We start from the raw sequence: 21,062 nt of genomic DNA on the forward strand, positions 1-21,062 counted from the left end.
GTAACCACGGCCTAAGATCCCAGCACTAGCTGCTCATGTCATGCATGCCGTTGTGCTACACTCAGTGTGTGAACTACAGAATACCATGGGGTTTTGGAGAAGCTCCCTTTCTTGTTTATTGCCCGTGTCCCTTCTTTTTGACATATCTGTATGCTGCTGACTAAATAAAAAGATACATTTTTTTTATATTACATCACTATGCTTTGCTGGTCATGACAAGCCGGTATCTTTATTAAAGTGAAAAACTGATGCATTACCCTCCTTAACGGATCATACATCGATAATAGCCTAATTTTATGCATGATCCATGATGATGAAGACACAGAAAAGTAGAAATGCAGGGCAAAAATAGCATATTGTCAGTAGTTTAGAGACCGCCAAGATTTCACAGATCATGTTTTCAAAAGGACCTCATGTCTTATTAAGAGGAGCCAAGCTCTCCCTGGCTCCCCTGTATTTTGTACCTTGGCTACACTGAGATGTTAGGACAGTCACTGTCCCTGTGTCCCCTCATAGAATACAAGTGTGGACTTACTAACAAATTATGCATATCACTCAGTTTGTAAGCTTTTCTGTTGGTCATGTGTTTGTGTGTTGTGTATTTAAGCTTTCATATGTGTAACGGGATTCATACAATTCAAATATGTGTCTGATTCTTCACTTCGGTGCCGCCAGGTGTGTGTGTATGAATGCTGAGTGTGTACAGTGTGTGTGTGTGAGAGAGAGAGAGAGAGAGAGAGAGAGAGAGAGAGAGAGAGGAGAGAGAGAGAGAGAGAGAGAGAGAGAGAGAGAGAGAGAGTTTTGTTTTATTCATCAAAGGCCAATCTGCTTCTTGTAAGAGGTGCATGAATAAAGCATAAACTTTACTGCTGATATCTGCCGTCCAAACACGCATGCACGAACGCACGCACGCACACACACGCACACGCACACACACACACACACACACACACACACACTCTCTCTCTCTCTCTCTCTCTCTCTCTCTCTCTCTCTCTCTCTCTCTCTCTCTCTCTCTCTCTCTCTCTCTCTCTCTCTCTCTCTCTCTCTCTCTCTTTCTTCAGAGGAGCCTTTGCAACAACCAGAAATTGCAATTGATCCAATAAAATCCAATAAAATAGGTCCAATAGAAAGTAGATAGCCATCAGGATAATTCCGTCTTATTACTACTGGGGTCTATATGTGCTCATAGTTTTCTATCGTATTTTTTTAATTTTTTAATCAGTAATAAAAACATTGTACTAAAACTGTGGTAAAGTTGTTCTGTTAATCTGGCTTCCTGCTGAATCTGACTTGGCGCTATAGCTGTGTCACAAACTTTCAGCAACTCGGTGAGTACAATTTCATCATCAATTAAAGGTACTTTGTCAGACGTGTCACACTTTCCACAGTGAAGCAGGAAGAGCATCTCGCTCACCTTGCAGTGGGAGGACGATGTTTCCGTGGATCATGATGCTCAGCTGGAGGACGAGCTGCGGAGCCGACTTCAGGAAGGCCTCCAGAAGGCGCAGCATGGTGATGTCAGCACTCTCAAACATCAGCCGCCAGTGGAAGTGGCGACGAGGCCCGTTGCTGTGCAGACGGCTCTGGGCACCAAGGTAGAGAGCGTGGATGTACCTGAGGGCGGGAGAGGTTCAGAGTAGTGATGCTTGATGCTTCTTTATCAGCCCTCCATCTCCACTTCTTTCAGAACATCATTTTACAGTACATTTTTAATAGAAAAAAAATAGAATCTGTACATTTGACCTACATTTTTTCATATTCTTAACTTTCTCTGACTTTGTGCCACGTCAGATACACAGCAACCGCATTCAACTTGAGATAACTGTGTAAACAACCATCGTAAACATAATGAATGCCGCCTGTTTGGAAATGAACGCACCTGAATGAGAATTGGAAATGATCATATTAACGCCCCAATATTACCACATAAGGCTACACATCCAGCCCCATATCGCCTATATTGAAATCCTGCTTTTGGAGATTCATAAAGGAAAGTCGACAGATTTTAACAGCGTCAGCAGCAGAATCAAGGTCCTGCTAAAGCCGAGGAACGGAGAAAACAATGAGTGCTTTTATTGCCGTGTCACCTGAGTGCCGCTCTGTCACTGAAATAAAGAAGACATTGTTTGATATCATATTAGCCTATAATTTGAATTGCAGAGTCATACAGGATAATGTTAACACAATCATGAGGTGTAATTTATTCAAGGCTTTCAAACTCAAAATTGCTTCAAAGTAATCAAATATTTAATGCTTTAGTGAAAAGATAAAACCAAAACAGGTAAAAGAAATGGAAACAAATGATTTTCCAGCATGACATATAATGCAAAAAAGGCAAAAGTATAAGACTGTGAGTGAAGGAACTATATCCCGTAAACCGCTGTGAATGGACGCCCCCTGGAAACTCTAGATAAAATCGTTATCTTATACCTTATTTCACGCCTCAAACACATCATAGAGAACTTCACTTCACTGTTGAGCTATGTACTGTATTAATACGTGAAGTAATCACTTATTAAAAAGTGAAAAAACATATCAGTCAAGGAGGCTTTTTGTTCACACTGAGGTGTTTGTGTGTGATGAAGGTGGTGGCAGTGCATCACTAATGCTAAAAACAAAAATCTCAAAGTTTTTCTTGCATATGTTAGAGCAGCAATCTAAATTCAAACACAAACGGGTGCAAGGCTATAACAGTAAAAATGACATATTCCAGGAGAAATATGAACCTTCACCACGCTGTTCTCCTGGGAGACGAAAACACCTGAGAGTGATGTGTGAATCTCCAGGGAGAGACCTTTACCCTCACCTGTCACTGTTTAACTCTGTTGTGCTTTTGTTTTGCTGTTTCTTTTGTGTCAGCGACAATATCGGTCGCCGGGGTGCAGCGGGTCAGCTAGCGCACGCTGCAGAGCATCCTCGTTTTTTTTTGGGAGATAAATTTGATGTGAGGAGAGGACGAGGCAGCGCCGTTCAAAGAACTGCGATGGGTCTGTTTGTTGGAGGATTTATTTTAACCTGCTGGTGCAGCACAAGGTCTGTATTAAAGAGCTGTCAGTCGGGAACAGGAGTGGAGTAAGAAAGTGTGACAGAAAAACACAAGATACTTTTTGGAAAACAGGTTGTTCTGCCTTATAAGGCAGACATGGTGCTACCAGCTACCTGCCTTCTTCTTTCAAGACAGGCACTTTCTATAGAAAACAGTCAAATTCTCACTGTTTTCACTTATCTAAAAAAGAAAAAAGGCTTTAAGTATAACGGTGGAGGTTTTTAAAAAGGAAAATGACTTAAAACCACTCTGATGTAAGAATCTGTGACTGTAAGGTTGGTCAAGTAGACATTGCTTCATTTTAAGGGATCTCATCTCAGATGGAGGAGTAAAACAAGGAGGCTGAAATGCATCTGGTGTTCATGTGTATTTGAGGAAGGAGCGAGGCATCATGGGAGTGAAAGGATGGCAGACAGTAGTGCAGCAGGACGGATGAGGAGAGATGAAGCTATGCTGGAGGAAAAGTGAGACGACACTCACATCCTGCGCTTCTGCATTTCAAGCAGATTTTAAATAGAGGGGTAAAAATAACCTAGAAGTGTAAGCACACGCACACACACACAGAAAACACACACACAGACACACCTACACGCACGCACGCACGCACACACACACACACACACACACACACACACACACACACACACACACACACCTACACGCACACACACGTCAGCATATATGACGCTGTTCAAGTCTGCAAAACACAGGCAAGCACGGATACACATGTGTATGTGTTAGACATGCAAACTGTCTTACACACCTAAATACACATGCACACACATGATATGCCTCACACACACACACACACACACACACACACAGAGTTACAGACAGGCAGGAAGGCCAACGAGGCAGCCTGGAAATCTGTATCTCTGCAAATAATTTGCTGTCCAAGCACTACTGGCACTCCTCCATTCAGTCCCTATGTGTCTCTGCCTCTGTCTTAATCTCCACCTCAGTATCTGTTATTTTTGACTTTCACTCTTTTATCTCTCTCTCGCTTTATTTATCTCTCCTTTTCTGTTCATCTGCTTTCTTTCTTTTTGGTTCTGGATGGCAGTAATGGCTCAGTGGGTCAATTACTTTGGTCCAGACTGAAAAAGCTCAACAACAATCTGATGGATCGCCATGGAATCTTTGTGCAGACATGCTGATGTTTTAGCTCACATTTAGTAAAGTCCTGCCGAGCTTCTAGCACGGCTGTAGACTCTAATAGTGTGCCTCAACTTGTGTACCTCTGTACTTACACTTTTGAGTGCATAAGTGCGTATGGCAAAAATGCAGTACACAATGAGTACCCAGATGGTGTACTCATAACAGTCAAAAAGATGTCTGTGTGAGTGTGGAACGATGGACACTCTGGACATTCACCATCACCATCTTGGCTACGTAGTGGGAGTAAAGGGGCCAGCCTCTCGTGGAAATGGCGAGGAAGCTCTAGCGGTTGTGTTTGCTCCAGTGAACATTGCACTATTCGGATGCAAGCCGGCAAATATTTTGGCGGGCACAAATTACGATCAAATGTTTGCGGTAAAGCTCCGTCTGGTTGCAATTTGCCATTTAAAGGAAGAGGAAGAAGAAGAAGGAGCGTTCAAAAGTTGTGATCATCATTTCCAGTAAGTGTACAACAGACATGAGACAACACTAAAGTAAGTACATAGTGTACACAGTGTACTACATAAGTATAAATTGAGACACAGTGTAAGTCTGGTTACCATTTAATTCCCTCATTTCTTTTTTGTTTCTCTTTTGTTCTCTCAAAAATGTGTTTTATTCCTCTAATCTTTTTTCTGTCTGTCTTGACGCATTTCTCTTTGTTCTATTGCTATTTATCCGTTTAGACTTTTTCTAACAATCACTTGTTGTGTTTCTTACTTGTTGAGTAGGCCTTTCTCTTTCATCCTCTATACCTTTATGTGTGTTTTCTCTAGGAATTACTCATAATCCTTCTCTTTTTCTGCCTCCTTTCTTTTGCTTGTTACCTCTTATTTAGTTTCTCTCTCAATCCAATGTCATGCAGCTATTGTCTCTCTCTCTCGCTCTCCAACCAATTTATTTTGTTCTTCCCTCGAGCGTTCTCTCTTCCTCCCGCTTCCAATCTATAAAATCTATATGAATCGTCTCTCTACTCTTGCCTCCGTCACTCCTCTTTCTCCTTCCCTATTCCTACTTTCTCCTCCCCTCCTCTCCTCTCTCCTCTCTCCTCACCAAAACTTAAGGAGACTATCTACAAGGCCACAGTTGGACCTCTGAGACCCTGAACATCTGTGAAAAAAGCTAGAGTAGAGTCTTTGGAGAATTTCTGCCAAGTGTGATGGTGAACCAAGAATGAACCCAAAGAGCGAGAGAAGAAATTAGACTGTTGTACACACTTCATTTGAATCTCTTTTAAATATATTTTACAGGTCAACAGAAATACAGTGATCAGCAGCAAAAAGGAAATGGAGGCAAAGATTTGTAATTTAACTGAAATCACCAGCAGCTCTTTTAACATCAGCGCGGTCCAATCAGGAAGCTGTGTCGTGTCCTCAGAACGAAACTATTTGCAGTGTAATTTCAGAAAAGCAGTGGTGGAACGTAAGTACTAAGTGTAAATTTAGGGTACTTGTACTTGTCATTTCTTCTATATGGCACTGGTCTACTTCTAAACCTCTACATTTCTGCCCCCCAAAAAGTGCTTTTTTGCTTCACTGCGTTTGTTTCATGGTTACTTTACAAATTAAAATGATTGCATACCAAACACCCTTCACAGGGATTCAAGACATTTTCTATACATTTTCACGCCTATTATTCGGCTACTTACAAAAGAAATCAATCATTTGAAAGCTTTAAAAATGCTTGTAATGTAATGCTTGTAGTGTAATAAAAATAACAAAATCAAGGCTTTATTGATACACTATATGAATTTATGTTCAATGGTTCAACCAGACTGATAATTGAAAGGACAGAAACAGAGACAAAGATATCTTTGAGCCAGTCAGCAGTCAATGGTTAACATAACAGTTACTGTAGCTTTGCATCAACGTGTGCAGATTTAAATAGAAATAGTTTCAGTGTCAATTGCGCAGTAATGGGGCAGTAGTGGCCTAAAAGTTCGAGAAGCAAACTTGTGACCGGCATGTTGTCTGTTAAATTCCCGTTCAATACCCGGACCTTGAGCGAGGCCATTAACTTTACATTTATTCTGAGTTTGATCCAGCAAAAATAATGTTCCTCTCCGTGAATGAATAAAGGTTTTAAAAAAAAGGAAAAATATTGCAGCCTATAACAAGCTGGAATTAAAACATGTTGCTGAAGCTCTTCTTTAAACTTCGCAATAGAAAAATAATTAGTCTATGGTTAGCACTGTTGGAATATCCGCTGAATGGACAAACAGCTTCCCAGAAATATTTAGAACCCAATCAAGCTTTTTCATGTCATCGTATGAAAAGAACAAGGCTATTTAACGACATTAATGATTAATCATTAATTAAGCTGCATTCTGCTTCGGGGAGGTATTGTGCATGCTGGCTCACTGGAATAACTTACTAGGGCACTTTGTGGAACTGAGCCTTAGTTAGTGCTTCAATTTCACCTGTGCTTTTCCTGCTATGATAAGTCAAAATGTCTGCCGTGAAATAGGTCTATTGCACTGTTGTGTTTCAATAATTATCGAGGGTCACTTACGCCTTTCTGGACAGCATTCTCATTCTAAAATCCATTTCCAATGTAAATAATACATTTGGTGTCTAAATGATACAGCTTTTTTTTGAATACTACGTGATGTCAAACAAACAAGAGAAGTCATCATTTGGCTGTAAATGTATTAAACGTTCTTATGTTGTTGTTGTTGTTAGTTCTGAGCATTTGAGTGACAAGCATTTCCGTTTTTATAATTACGATCATGATTATAATAATTATTGACACTGTTGAGGCATCAATTGACTGTCCGCAGATTTCATAACTACAGCTCATTGACTTGAAAGGGATCAGCATACGCAGGACACAGCGAGATGAAGTAAACAAAGGCCAGGAAACAGACATTAGAGCAAGGAATAATTAATGACTCGTTTCCCTCTCAAACAAACTACAATAATAAAAACTATGATGATAACTGAAGTGGATAGTTGGCACCCGGAGGCTGTTATGATGTTAAATCACTCAATTATTTCATCATATCTTCTGCTCACAAGACTAATGACATCTCTGTATGGTTTCTGATGTTATAACTACATCTTAACCGCAGTGACATCACTGACAGCCAGGCCATTACTGTAAATCCTCCATTGACGAGAGAGAGAAGAGCAGGGGAGGGAAATGGGGGGAGAGAGAGAGAGAGAGAGAGAGAGAGAGAGAGCGAGAGAGAGAGAGAGGGGTGTTTATTAATAACTCGTCCCTGCATTTGATCAAAGACTCGACTGGAGTTCTGACCCTCCCCCTCGTCAGTCTCCACGGTGATAAATTGGAACCAGCACCAGGCTTTTAACGAGCCGCTGATCTATTAGTTGACTCAGGCACATCCGCAGCAAATTTCTACATATCCGGCGAATCTCTCAGCCGTTAACAGGAGAGAGAGAGAGAGAGAGAGAGAGAGAGAGAGAGAGAGAGAGAGAGAGAGAGAGAGAGAGAGAGCTCTTTAACCTTCATCACTTGTCTCAAGAGACTCTCAACCTGCCCATTATCACGCCAGCAATCAGTGGCATTCATTGCCACTCTGTGTGTGCATGTCTCTCTGTGTGTCTACATATACATATACACAGCATGATCAAATGTCTCTTATGAAACACACTGTGCTGGTTCTCACTTCTGATTGGTTGAGTCACATTGGGAGATGTTGTGCAATAACTAAAGAATATATACATATATATATATATATATATATATATATATATATATATATATATATATATATTTAACGGTGCATTTGGCGACTGGAGGATGTGGCGTTTTTCGTTTGAATTCCTTCCTTCAGAGCTCGCTCTGGGTTATATGGTGCCATGTTGAGTCTGCTGCACCGCTGCTGCTGCTGAGCTGAAGTTACACAATAAAGAAGGGGTCATCAAGTACATTTGTCCAAGGGCCAGAATGTTTCTAGGCAGACACTGTGAGGGATAGACTTTCAAATAATGATAATACACTAAAAATACCAGCCCACAGTTGTATGCCTGTCTGTCCAAAATGTCATCACTTCATCATGTTATCCTTATGGACATTTGTTAGAAATTGTCATGACAAGCATATGAAATTTTGAGTACAACTTGAATGCTGAAAAGATATTGTGGAATTCTTGCCCAATGATACCAAATATCACAATAACAACAAATGTAATTCAGACAAATTAGGCAAACGTAACATTTGTGGGACTAGGACGGTCGAACTTTGAGGATCATGTTTGCTTTTTTCTACCTCTAAACTGGTACAAAATGCAACTTAAAGATGTTGAATATTTAAGAATGCACTGGTGTAATGGATCCACACAGGCATACGTTGCTGTGACAGCATCATGGCAGAGCACAAGCAGTCCCCCCCCCCACCCCCACCCCAGCAGGGATGACAAGCCCCCTGCAGTGGGTGGATGGAGGTTAGAACAGTCAACCTCCTGCTAGTCTGTGAATAATGCAGCTGTCAAAAATCTCAAAATTAAACACACTGAATACACACAGGAATGCCCTGGGCTCTGTTCCACTCTACAGCGCACAGACGCACACGTGCACGCACACACACACACGTACATGCATGCATGCATACACGTGCACGCACGTGCACACACACACACACACACACACACACAGACTCTACGTACAACACACATGCAAAAAAAACACACATTGTATGCATGCAGGCAGATACACACAGTCTAACTATAATGCCATACATGCACATTTACACATGGGCGGAATATAATCACACTTTCACTCACAAACACACACACACAAAACAAATTGTACCTTTTAATTCCCATATTAAAGAATATATATTTGGTTCCACCAGAGTCCATTTGGTGTTTAAAGGAACAGTGTGTTACATTTAGTGGGATTTATTGGCAGACATGGAATATAATATTCATAACTATGTTTTCATTAGTGGACAATCACCTGGAACTAAGAATCGTTGTGATTTTTGTTAGCTTAGAAAGAGCCTTTTATGTCTACATAGGGAGCGGGTCCTCTTAGAGCCTTTTGCATTTTTACATTACCTGAAGATAGGGATGAGTTACGAAACTCTGTATTAAGTATTGATAAGCTGCATCGTTACTGGTGCTTTTTTATCAGTTATTCTAAATGTTTATGTGTAAATTATTATTACGCTGCAGAGTGCATTTCCTCCACTCTCTCTGTCTGCAGTCTCTCATCCACAGTCTCTCAACCCCTCATAAAGTCAACTTCTCAGAGGTCCTGTTGGGTCCCAGCGAAATGTTGTAGATGTCAGGACCTGTACAGTTCAGACTGATGTGGAGCCAAGGAGAACTACAAAGCCTGGACCTGATATCCAGCTCAGAGGGTCCTCTGGGTTTCGGTGATTTAGACCTGCCCATAGATCTGTATACTGAGTGCAGAGAGGTTGAGCCACTAACAGTGAGTGAGTGTTTGTATGGAAGCCCACACAGAGCAGAAATAATGTCGCCTCTCTGTCTGTGTAGAGCTCAGCTGTCAACACCGACCTACTTAGACTGCCACACTGAGAAACCCAGCACAGAGAGAGGAGAGGATGTGAGATTATGGGAGAGTGTGAGGGGAGGAAAGAGAGAAAGACAACAAGAAGAAAAAGCAAAGAGGAGAAGAAAAGAAGAAAAACCGAGGTTATGAGATTATGTGTGAGTATGAACGGTGGAAAAATGCAAAAGGAGACAGAGAAGATGAGAAGGAGGAAAAAGTGAACGAATGATGTAGAGAGAGCGAGGAGAGGAAGGGAGGACATGATGTGTGTGTGTGTGTGTGTGTGTGTGTGTGTGTGTGTGTGTGTGTGTGTGTGTGTGTGTGTACACAACGGAGGCAAACGAGCATTGATCGCTGCTGCCAAAGCTGCCGAGCTGCTGATCAGATAAGATCACGTCGACCGCTGAAGTGTTTAATTGGAAAGTGTGTGTGTGTGTGTGTGTGTGTGTGTGTGTGTGTATATGTGAAGCGGGTGATGTTATCACTTGACTCAAGGGCTCAAGTTTGATCTTTTATCTCTCCACTGCTCTCTGTCTCTCCCTCTCTCATATCCGTCATTCAGGAGTTGTACAAAATTCAGAGCCGTCGTTCTGCTGTGTGACGACTTCAAGGAGAAAATGAGAGGGAGGAGGAGGAGGAGGAGGAGGAGGAGGAGGAGGAGGAGGAGCGGTAAAAGGAGGAGGAAGAAACAGGAGCAGAGGGAGGTGTACAGGTTAAAGGGAATCTTGATTCTAATATGATCTAGTAATCTATTATCATAATCAAGATCCCAATGTTTGCGTTTCGGTGTCTATACAGCGTCATTACTCGTCAATGGTTTGAGCTAGAGACATTTCTTCCTGTTAAATTAGAGAGACGGTGCTTACCGCCAATTCCCTTTTTGTCCATGGGAGCTCTTTACTTCAGTCAATAAAACCCCTGTAAGAAGTTATACAAAAGGCCATATATGAGGCTTTGGAGCTGATTTTTCAAGGCAAAGATGTCGAGGAAAATGACGACGAATCTGCGTCCGAGTCGTGCTATTCTGAAGATGAGGGGAGTTTTTGCAGTGAGATAGATCCTTACGAATACCAGTAAGTAATCCAAATTGTGATGGAATATGTAGGCTATGGAGTAGGGAAAAATTAGATAAGTTTGCGGTTCATGTCCCGTGTGAAACTGAGTCAACGTGTCCTTATCTTACCGTAGTTTGGTTACATCACTTGCATGCTTAACACACGCCCAGTTGTTTAACTAGCGTCCTTAGTTTACATAGTTATTTTAAACCAAACCACAATCTTTTCCTAAGCATAACCAAGTAGTTTTGTTGCCAAAAGTGAACACTTTAATGTGAACACAGAAGTAAATTCTGAAAAGACAGTATGCATGTAGTGAGGAGAAACTGACACGCCGTCCCTGACACGTCCAAAACAGACGCTGGAGAAAACTTGATAATACTGTAAAAGAAAATTCACTTTTTTAGGCAAAACACAAAGGTATGGTCTTAATGTGGGTCTCAGTGGGTTTAAATGAGGAGAAAATTAAAAAATTGGAAAGGAGGATGAGAAGAAAGTAAAAGGGAGAGGAGGGGACATATGAAGAAAGGGAGGATAAGAGAGAAAAAATGGAAAGGAAGGAGAGACAGAAGAATAAAATCAATGGGAAAGGACAGAAAAGAAGAGTGAGGAAAGGGAAGGTAAGAAAGATGGGAATTAAAAAGGAGAAATATAAGGAAATAAAGAAAAGGGGAGGGTGGAAAAAGCAGAGGGGGAAAGAGGTAGAGAAAGAACAAAAGAAAGGAGAACAGAAGGAAGGACAATAGAGTTAAGAAAATAAAATTGAATGAAATAAAAATGAAAGGGAGTGGGAATTAAGCCAAAGGAACGATAAAGAAAAAGAGCTTGAAGAAAGGAAAAAAAAAAGAAATAGGAACTCAAAATTGGAAAAGAAAAAAAGGTAAAGGGAAAGAAACAAAAAAGTTAAGGAACCGAAAGAGAGGAAAAGGAAAATATAAAGTAGAATGTTGAAAAAAAGAAGAAAGGAAAACTCAAAAGAAATTGAAAGCATATCAAAAGGAAGAAGGAAACCGAGGAGATGACAAGTTGAAGAAGAGCCTGAAGAGATGACAGGAGGGAGGAGAAAGAAGTGAAGGGGGAAAAGGATGAAGAGGCAAGGAAAGAAACTAAGGACAAAAGCCAGGTGAAGAAAGACGTGAAGAAGTGATAAAGAGAGGTGAAGAGAGGTGAAGAGGAACCGAAGAGAGAGAAGGAGAGGAAAGGTGAGGAGATTTATGACGTGAAGAAAAGGTAATGAAGGGAGAGAAGAAAAGGTAATGGAGGAAAAGAGAAAAGAGGAATGGAGGAGGAGATGATCGGTGAGCTGCTGCCTGCGCTGATCAATCACTGTTTATGGAACGATCAGAGACACAGAGAGGAGGATGGATGGAGAGGGAGAGATATTTATTACACAGAGAGAAATAAACGATAATGGGGCAGTGAAAGAGAGATGGATGCTCAGAGTCAAATTCCTATTTTATTTTGTCTTTCCCTCTTTGCTTATTGTTTGTCTCTGTATCTTTCTTTCCTTTTTTTCTCTCTCCGTTTTGCTCTCCTCTCATTTATCGTTGTATATATTCCTCTCTCTCTTTTCTCTTGGCTATTCAAAAAGATCTGGTGTTGTGTTTAACGGCTGTTTCCTCCAAATGGAAAAAACCCCCCCAAAACACTAGTGAGCCAATCACAGCTCTGTCGATGGAATCAAGCATTGAGACATTGTCTTTCTGTTCCAGATTTCTAGTTAACAAGGTGATAAATGTGAATAAGATAAAAGCAGCTCTACAGATTGTTACGGAAATATCAAGAGATGCAGTTAAACTCTTTAATGAAGGGTTTCTTGTTCTCCTGTTTTTCAACAATAGACCACGGTTTGGAACACTTATGTCTGTTTATTTAGCTCACTACTGGGTGGGGGAGGAAGAGAGGACTCTGACAGCCTCTAGCCGATCCCAGCCGCAGGATCAGCCCCTTAAGAGTGCAGGAGCGCTCAGTCCTGACAACTGTGCTCCTGTAATGCTTGGCTGTTGGCAGGTTCGGGTTACCGTGGTTTAGTAAAACCCTGACCTGTGCATCACAATAGCACATTCTGCAAAATGTGTATTAAATATTTTTTTCTGTGTTTTTTTTTTATTAGCCATCAACCTCCTGTTTACGCACACACTGTCGAAAAAATAGAGGAAATAAACATGAAGGTTAATAAACACTTCAGGTCGCAGTTACTGCGAGACGTAGCTGAGGCAGAGCCGTGCAGACAGTTGAACAGATTAAATATGCTCGAGGTGGACGGGAATAATTAAAACGTATTTTTTCCATGTTGCAATACAGAGGCATTTGCTGGGATACAGTGGTTTGCGGCCTCAAAAGAAAGTGGAACAGGGCGGTAAAGTGGGGGGCCAATTGTTGCATGGTCCCCCTATACTTCCGGAACCCCTGACGCAAAGCCGCTAACACATGATGTGACAATTCAGTCGGATACTCAGTCATACTTTTCTTTTGTTTCTTTCATATTTCCCACGTCGTATCTGTTTTTTTCTTCCTTCTTCTCCTTCCTTCTCCCCCAGCTTTCCTTCTTCACCGTTCTTCCGTCCTCCATTATCCTCTTCACCTTTCTTACCGTCTCCCTATTGTTTTTCTGCCTCCTTTGTTCCTTCCTCATGCCATTCCTTCCTCACCATCCCCCCTTCCTTCCTTTGTTCAGTTTCCATCCTTCCTTTCTTTCATCTTTCACCACTTTGCTTCAGGTGGAATAGGGCACCACTCCTCCTCTCCTCTCCTCTCCTCTCCTCTCCTCGCTGTCTCCACAGATTTTGAAGGTCATTACTTTCACAACATTTAATCACAGTAGGAGGCTGAGTTTCTGCGTGGCCTCCTGCAGCTAAGGATCAGCCCAAAAACATTTCAACAGTCATTCCCAGTTTTCAACAGATGAAATAACTGCTGTTCCCTTTCCACTCGTCCTACCTTCCTCTGCAGCGAGATGAGGTTTATTAAAAAAAGTCTTTTTGCTTTTTAATCACATTCATCTAAAAGCTGCTTGTACAAACCGCCGTACATGAAAAGAACAGAAATGGAACAAAATAAATTAAAATAATCTCACAGGGACCCAAAAGAATTAAAAAGATTAGAACCTAAAAAACATTAAATTAAGAGATCAATAAGAAAGCATGAAAGAAAAATTACTTCACTAAAAAAGCTTGTTTTTATAGGACGTCTTAAGAAAATATCTTAAAACACGATGATCACGATTGTGATTATATAATACTATATACACTCTATTTTCTTTGCTCTATCCCAATTTTTCTGTGGCCCAATTTCCTCAAAACAGAACAAACATGCACACTGATCATTTTAATAAATTCAAACTTCCATGAAGAGTTTAATTCAGCTGAAAGCTCCAAAGCTCAGTTATTTGTGATGCCTCTTGCTTGTTGAGTGCTGGTGGTATTGAGATGTTTGCGATGGCATAAAATGTTTCAGGGATCTAAAACAATCATCGCATCAACAGTGTACGTTGGTGTTGTCACGTCTCAGGCGAAAGCTGATTTTGATTACAGGAGCAGGGAGCTAAAACCGCCAAGTTCATGCATCTTGTCAAGATATTGTATAAAGACATTGTGGGAGTTGAAATGATTGAAAGGCTTTTCAGGTTTAGTTAAATTGTCTGATTCACCACGAGTGATGAATTGGCTAATTTTACTGTCACTCCTGCATTCAGTCTGAAGTACGGGCACTAAGGAGTGAAACATTGTACATCTGCGAAGCTGAAAAACTTCATGAAGCTGCAGGCATTGAGAGTCAGGGACATGTTTATTGATGCAGTGTGCTTCTATGCTTCATGGTATGAAATGTTAGCCAAATAATCATTGCAATAATAGATATTATGTGAATGTAAAATTCATCGAAATTGATTCATCAATTTCTTTTATGCCTGATTTTTGTCTTTACATGTTAGAAAAAGATAGAAATGTTGTTATAATTAATAATGAACATAGCCTTAAAAAGCTACAGCTCAGCTGGTAGTGATTGGATCCTACGTGAAAATATCAGTAGGCCTGATATAAAAATAAAACAACAATAATAATGTACGATTTTCTATATCTTTTTTAAAGATTTGGGTATTTTTATAATTCACTTCAATATTCTTCATGTTTACTTGGAGTAGCATCTAGTGGCCGTTATGGGAACTGCAGCTTAAGACACCTAAGCACTGGTTCTACATCCATCCATGGAGGTAAAAGCATTGTTTGTTGTTGTCAATAAGATGACAGATGAAATCAATAAGTAGATTTGTTTAGAATTATATGACTGCAGGTTAAACCTCTTTGAACTGCTTCTGTGTGTCACTTTCAGCAGACAGACAGAAGAAGAAATAAAAACGGTGGGTTCTTCACCGATCACAATCCGTCATCTGTGTGTGTGCGTGTGTGTGTGTGTGTGTGTGTGTGTGTGTGTGTGTGTGTGTGTGTGTGTGTGTGTGTGTGTGTGTGTGTGTGTGTGTGTGTGTGGTGTCTAGGACTTGCTGTCCAATATAGCTTTTCCCAACACACCGCTACCATGGTTACGCAGGCATATAAGGTGCCACGGAAACAAACAGAAAGACGTTAGAGCATGCGTGCTGCTGATCACCTGGTTGTCGCTTTCTCTCCCACCGCTCACACACACACACACACACACACACACACACACACACACACACACACACACACACACACACACACACACACTGTATCTTTGTAAGTAATACACATGCACAAATGTAAAGACAGACACACACATACACACTAAATCTGCAGCTGCTATTAAGTCAGCACCCATCACCTGCTGTCTGACACACACACACACACACGCTATAAATATCCATGTGCCACTCAAAGTGTTCAGTTGTCTATCCCCAAGCTGCTGTCCCACATAGCCACTCAACTGAGCTGTGTGTGTGTGTGTGTGTGTGTGTGTGTGTGTGTGTGTGTGTGTGTGAGAGAGAGAAAGTGTTATTTTAAGTTGTGTGTTTGAACGACAGAGCGAGGAGGAGAAATCCAAGGAGAAGTACAAAGACAGAGTCTCTGTGTGCGTCAGAGGAAGTGTGTGTACAAGTGTTTTGTGTTTGCGATGCATATTTTTTTATTATGCGTGTCAGAATAAACATTTCATGCCCCTGCAAGTGATGCAGGCACCCCCTCGGCCAATCAGTAATGAGTAAATAAACGCTGCGCCCCCCTCAGGCCAATCGGAGCAGCTTTAGAAAAGCCAGAAGGAAGTGAGAACGAGGTGGCTTCAGTTTTAGATAAACCGCTCGACATAATGGCAATTAAACTGATGATTGTGTCGCCCCCCTCAGGCCAATCAGTGCAACCTTTGAAAACGCTGGAATAAAGCTGAACTAAAATGAATGGTCACTCTCTTTACATTTTTCTTTCTTTGGTCGAGAGAATTTGCATCAGCCTCATCGTTCTTTTCCCCAAGCTTGTTGTGAAAAACTGATGTGTGCTCTACAGTACATTTTTCTTAATGTCAACAAACCCCACAAACAGTCAGAAAGCAACGTGTTAGTGCGTCTCTCAGTACTTTCTGACTTCCTTCCCTGCCTTTGGCTCTCAGCACACATACTGTACAAGCACATAGCTCCTGAAGACATTCATCTTTAAAAACAAGTCACAAATATGTACAGTAGTTTCATTATCAAAAAAGACTCAGTATGAATACAGTATGGTTTTTGTTATGGGACTTTTTTCAGCGGGTGATTAATACACATTCTTTACATTTACATACCACTCATGAGTATCTCATGAGCACATTTCATTTATGGTTATGTCACTGCAGTAAACCTCGGGAACAAAAAACCCGGTCTTTCTGGGAAACATTATCAATTTGGTAGCCTCAGATTCTTTTTCTAGCATATTCTTTGTCCCCACAGCCCATGAACACACCGCACCACAACAACAGGTGTCAGTTGCAATCACACAACCAGCCTGAAGCAGACTTTTTATATGACGTGTAGTAAAAGAGATTAAACTTAGAAACGCTGGTATGAGTCTTCAATGAGGTCATAAAAGAGTGAAAAAGAGGAATTCATCGTTCTGAAGCCAAGAGCTCAGCAGCACCGGAGGGAGGCTGTTTGAAAGCAGATGGGTGATGTGTTAAATATCTAAGTATACACTCAGGAAGACTGTATTCAGGCAGTAGTCATATTTCCTGCCTCAAACACTCTTCTTGGCATATTTTCATTCTGTTCGCCAATGGAACTCGGTTATCTCCTTTGTGGAGATACGTCACTGGTGAAATATTGGAGATGCTTGAAAATCGCCACAACGGCATACAGGAAATGCACAGAGATGCACACACACACGGAAAGCCAAACTCACACCCACAGTTCAGCGTGTAATTCTTTAAGCATCACAAAATGTCATCCCCCTCCCCCCATCAAACAGTCGCCATGGATACTGACCCACATTTCAGCCAACATGGAGATCTGCTTCTCATTTACATTCACCTCAAACAAATCCTCATCGCCCAAATCTGAACCTTTTTCTTCTTGGGTAGAAGAAATGAAAAAGCTAGGCAATGTCAGGAAACCTCATTAAATATAGCTTTCTACCTCAATTGTTCAAGATTGGAAAGTATTTCCAGCTATATTTATTTCTATATTCTTCCCTACAGTCTCTTTTTTATAACTTTTTTGTTGGCTGGAAGGTAAAGCTTCTCAGTTATTATTTTGTAAACTAAAGCTGAGAGTGAAATGTATCTAAAGTGATGAGTATACAGATGAAGGCTGTGTTGGAGACCACTCACAGTTACTCATTATATGCATTTTTGTGATTAATACATATTGTAAGCTATTTTGTTGTTTTGTTGCGTCTTATTAAAATGCTCTGAGTAAATTGAAGTGCCTCTGGTAAGCAGTGATGCAGTCTATATGTCCAGGGCTTTTATTGTGAAAGGGAAAAACCAAAGGGTTATGCCCTGCCATTGTCACTGTGGGGGCAATAAGCGTATTTTCCCAAATTAATGCTAAAATGCAACATGCTGATGTTTAATAGGTTGAATGTCTATGTTCACTATCTTAGTTAGTTAGTACAGCTGAGGCTGATGGGAATCTTATTAAACCAAAACGCTGGACAGATACATTTTGACCTGATGATGGCGCTAAATTAAAAGTTAATGGATAACCAAAGTCAGAGGTCAGTCAGGCTGGTCCACCATTTTTAGCAAAAACTAATGCCCTTTACTATCTTTTCCTAAACCAATGGGTTTCCTATGAAGACGGTAGTTTATTTTGAAAAGATTGTATGCATGTAACGAGATGAAATCGACAAGGGTTTCTGGCTTTCATCAGACAACGCACGGAAAAACGAGGAGGACCTTTTGGTAGGATATCATGAAGCATAGTATGAGGAAACGTTGGGTCAGAGTGCAGTGGTGCCATTGTCACAGTGAAAGGCCCTTCAGTGAGTAAGAGAGACATGGAGAGAAATGGAGAGTACTAAGAGAAGGAAAAAAAAATGTATGAATGACTGAAAAGAGATTCCCACTAGTTCTCCAGAGGGACATATTATGCTGTACTCTTCCCTAATTGACACTACTCGATTGTTTGATTTAATCAAGAGATCTGTAAAACTGAGTTCCTCCACAAATAATCACACTACATGGAATAAGTCATTCAGCATGAAAAAATGTCTAATCGACAAAATAAATCTTAGTTGACGAGGACCAAAACAATTGATAAGTGGACTAATAAAGAGTTGTAGTTGAAGTGTACTTATTATTTCGTTATTTTCATTCTATAAAATTCACCAAAATGCAGGAAACAAAGTCTATAATACTCTGTTTTTCTGGGCAGAGACCACCCCACTGCAGTTTAGAAATCCTCCATTTTTTTTAAGGTCTCGAGTTTGACAAGTATTATCTTATATGTGTTTGTTATTTTTGTATTTAGGTGGTTTGATGTCATTGTTTGAATTTTAAATGAGTAAGTACTGTTGTAATATTGCTTTATTATATCATGCGTTTTGTGTCCGTCTTTACAATTGGGACAAGGTGAGAAGTTCTCTCATTTTAAAGTGGAATTCAGTTTGGATTCAGTGTGTTTTGAAGTTCCATAAATAAAGCAAATACAAATATAAAAGAATCAACCTGACGTTTCTCACACCCTTCACATGTGACTGAATGAGGTGTTACAAGAAGCTGTGTCTTTAGTTTTTGTTTTTCAGCAGGTGTTGCATTTTTTCAAACGGCGGCAATTTCATTTTGGAAACAAACTCGTGAAATGTTCGGCCAGGATTAGTGGAGGCGTTCTGGTGGCTTCAGAGTGATTTGGTTGTTAAAAAAAGAAGCAGCAGCTACACCGACTGACAAAGAGAGATCGATTCTCATAATTCAAACTGGAGACACACACGCTGAGATGAGAAACTGCAGATTCGTGAAACATCTTTAAATCTAACATAGTTTTTTATCTTAACGTCAACCACTTCTTTACAAACACATATCTCAAAAGCTAAACCCTCTCTCTCTCTCACACACACACACACACACACACACACACACGCTCTCTCTATAATCAGCTCTGTCAGCTCCAGTACTAAACACAGTCCAGTGATATGAGAATCCATTAAACCATTAACAGCCTGCTGATTATCTCTGCTCATCTCCTCTCTGTTGTTCCGCTTCAGTCTGAACGTTTGTTCACGTTTGTGTCGCCGCGTGAACATAACGTGTCAGTTGTGTGTTTTCCAGCAAACTGACTTAAGGTTCTGCATAATCTGCCTCAGCAGCGACGGGTACAATTCAATCAACTAATCAGGATTGTTTCTGCCTCTCACCTCCTAAGGCTTCTATTAAATACATGTGTGTCTCAAATGTAGCATTCTTAAACATAGCATAACTTTTCATCCATCATATTTCCTTAGGTTTGGCAAACCTAAGTTCCAGATTCAGACCCTAAGGCTCAGTTGCACCAACAAGTATAAATATAATGTAAGATGAATTCTAATCAGATTTTTAGAAAAACTAAAATGAGTTAATCCAGATTTAAAATGAAGCAGAGCTCTGTTGCACAATTCAAACTAGGTGTTGGGAAAACATCTAAAATGATTGACAAAGAGTGAACAGTTCACACATAGCAACTATTTCTAGTATGCACTCATTTTTCATCTTGTCAGTCCGAAAAGAGAATGGAATAGCAATGCTGTACGAGCAGCCAGGTATCACCAAATGGCGTATGAATAATATGCTAATTTGTAAAGTAATTTTGCATCTTATCAACATTCATGTTTTGCTTTTAGCGTGTCATTTCAGGCCACTGCAATATTAGATGTTCAGTGCTCCGACAGTCAGGTCACGTGACCTGTGTGTAACCGATAGTCAACCGTTGACATATTGAATACTCCATTTATGCACGTAAAATGCTAACTCATGACATGTGATATGTCTTCAAAGGGATGTGCTATTCATACACCTTCCCATGAGATCAAATTTTAACAACAGGTACACCATGATTGTGTTGCTAGGCAACTTCATACATCCTGACAGAACACATATATGTGCCTGTACCTGTATACCTCGACAGAATCAGACAGCCATATGCTGAGACTTGCACAGAAAAGGCAAATAAATTGAGCAAAAACGCTAAATCTGGATAGCATGGTGAATGGATTGTAAATAGTGCAAAGAAATGGAGCAAGGAGAGATTTAGAGTGAGATGGACTTGATTTGTGGTGGAAAGAAACAAAGTAGAATTACTCAAGTAGTGTACTTAAGTCCAGTTTGTGTGTTTGTCCTCTTGTGTTTTATATTGAGTATTTCATTTTCAATGCAATAGTCTGCTCCATCTGAGAGTTTAATATCTTTTTACGCCACTTAATTTCTCTGACAGCTTAAGTTACTAGTTTCTCTGCACATTCCGATCGTTAATACAAATTATAATCAATAAGTACATTGTGATGTATTGTTATAGATGAAACTACCCGGGAGTATATATCATAATTACTGAAATAAGCCCCACCTTTACCAGCTGCAATATAAAAATGATGATTACCAGTTAATGCATGGACAATTAGACCCTAATAAATCCATTATTCTGAAATGCACAATTCCAATGAATACTTGCTCCACCACTGGACTAGATGGATTATAAAGAATTTGTATCCCACTGCAATATTTGACCATTTCCTCACTGATTTACAGCATTTGTGGTGGTTTCCTGCTCATGTGTGATACCAACGCTACACAGTCATACAAAAAGTCATCAAAGAACAACCAGCAGCAACTAAAGGACCAAATGTTAGAGGAATTAAAAACCACATCAGAATGAACCAGACTGGATTAGACTCTGTTCAACTTGTTTTGATA

The 21,062-nt window shown here is 40.4% G+C and overlaps 1 protein-coding gene across 1 annotated transcript in view; it reads right to left on the reverse strand.

Moving 5' to 3' along the window:
- Window positions 1–21,062, reverse strand: part of xkr7b (XK, Kell blood group complex subunit-related family, member 7b) — a 60,839-nt gene that overhangs the window by 11,812 nt on the left and 27,965 nt on the right. Inside the window, exon 2 of the mRNA XM_068733271.1 lies at window positions 1,418–1,617. Coding sequence (XP_068589372.1) covers window positions 1,418–1,617 — 200 coding nt within the window. The remainder of the gene's footprint in view (window positions 1–1,417; window positions 1,618–21,062) is intronic.

This window comes from Cebidichthys violaceus, unplaced genomic scaffold, assembly GCF_023349555.1.
Source record: "Cebidichthys violaceus isolate CVI_PGR_0920_01 unplaced genomic scaffold, fCebVio1.0.p SCAF_6, whole genome shotgun sequence".
Taxonomy (NCBI): domain Eukaryota; kingdom Metazoa; phylum Chordata; class Actinopteri; order Perciformes; family Stichaeidae; genus Cebidichthys; species Cebidichthys violaceus.